The 1,616-nt window shown below is 54.8% G+C and overlaps 1 protein-coding gene across 1 annotated transcript in view; it reads left to right on the forward strand.

Moving 5' to 3' along the window:
- The first annotated feature begins 281 nt into the window (after positions 1-281).
- Positions 282-1,616, forward strand: part of CTHRC1 (collagen triple helix repeat containing 1) — a 10,740-nt gene continuing 9,405 nt past the window's right edge. The window contains exon 1 of the mRNA XM_006028522.3: positions 282-292. Within this exon, the coding sequence (XP_006028584.1) occupies positions 282-292 (11 nt within the window). The remainder of the gene's footprint in view (positions 293-1,616) is intronic.

A 1,616-nucleotide genomic window follows, 5' to 3' on the forward strand; every position in this document is an offset into this window, starting at 1 on the left:
GATACTGAGGGATCATTAGGGCAGTAACAAGAATAAAGGAAAAACAGATCAGCTATAAAGCTACCTCCTGAGTATTCAGCCACATTGTAATGTTCTGTTCATCTGTCTTCTGCACTGTGGCCACATGGCTTACTGGATATTGCTGCAGAAATGTATTTTTAAAATAGCGTCTGAACATGATGTGGAAAACTTAGAGAGGGTCCAGAGGCAGGCAACAAAGGTGGTCAAGGGCTTAGAAGGCAAGTCACAAGGAGAAGCAGAAGAGGCTGGGCATGTTCAGAATGTGGAAAAGGTACTTTAGAGGGGACATGATAGCAGTCATCAAATATTTGAAGGGCTGCTATGAAGAAGAGGGAAAGCACCTTTCCTCTTGCTGCAGAGAGGAGAATGTGGACTTGAAATTGCAGCAAAATAAGTTTAGATTGAATATCCAGAAAAGCTTCTTCAGTTGGGACAGTGCAGCCGTGGAATAGGTGCCTAGGGAAGTCGTGGATTCTCCATCAGTGGAGGTGTTCAAGAACCGGTTGGGAATGATCTAGGCATAGCTATGCCCATGTTCTGCTATGGGTGTTTCCTATGCTTCTGGCCCTTGCGGGTTGCCTGTGCCCCCCTCACCCCTTGCTTCCTGTTATATGCCAAGGTATTTTTAAGCCTTCCCTGAGGCACTGGGTGCTGGTTACAGCCAAGGCTGAGGACTTTGACTGGGGTGTCAGTGCTCCTGCGGGGACCAAACCCAGAGGTTCCTGGCTAGAAGGTCTTGCTCCTCCACTCAGGGTTAGGCCAATTGTCATATTTGGGTTCAGGAAGGGATTTTCCCACGTGGTCAGGCTGGTATGGACGTTGTGGGTGTTTGGCTTCCTCTATAGTGGAAGGCATGGCCCTCTACCCTGTTTCGAGTGTATATTGACAACATTTCGTAGAAGCAGGATGTTGGCTGCCAGGTTGTCCTGCTTTACCTGTGGCAGGTTAGGGTGTCAGGTCTGTGCTGTGTCAGGGTTGAGGGCAGCCTCATGTAGTTTTGAGTATGGAGCGTATGGGATGGTTTGGATAGGGATGATTCTGCCTCGGGCAAGACAGGGTTGGACTAGTGACCTCTGGGGGTCCCTTCCACCCTGCGTCTCTGTTGCTCTGTGATATCAGCTCAAGGTTTGCGGCGGCTCCTTGGGTGAGTGATCCCATGTTCACAATCAATGAGGGTGCAGCAGAGGCAGTAAGGTGCAGCCAGGCACGGGAGTGGGAGGGCAGGAAGGGGCTTTGGGGTGCAGGGCACAGAGTTAGCGTGTCTGCCTCGCGGGATAGCAGGGCTGCAAACAGACAACCAGCTTCGTGCACAGCCTCGTCTCCCTCTGTGACTGGTCTCACAACCGGGGAGCAGCACGTCCCTCACGCCTGAGGCTTAGCGCAATTAGCTGGCGCTAGCTGGGACTGTTCAGGGGCAACGCGTCGCCGCGGAGAAGGGCTGCAAGGCGAGCAGCAGCGGTGGCCCAGCGGAGCGCGTCAGCCGTCCTTGAACGGCTGCGGCGGGTCGCCCCTGGTGCGGGACGCGGGCCCGGGCCCCCCGGCGGGGCTGGGGGAGCCCGACGGTCGCGGCCCGTGTGGCGGTGGCGCGGGGGAGG

The sequence above is a fragment of the Alligator sinensis genome, unplaced genomic scaffold (assembly GCF_000455745.1).
Source record: "Alligator sinensis unplaced genomic scaffold, ASM45574v1 scaffold1115_1, whole genome shotgun sequence".
In the NCBI taxonomy this organism is placed as follows: domain Eukaryota; kingdom Metazoa; phylum Chordata; order Crocodylia; family Alligatoridae; genus Alligator; species Alligator sinensis.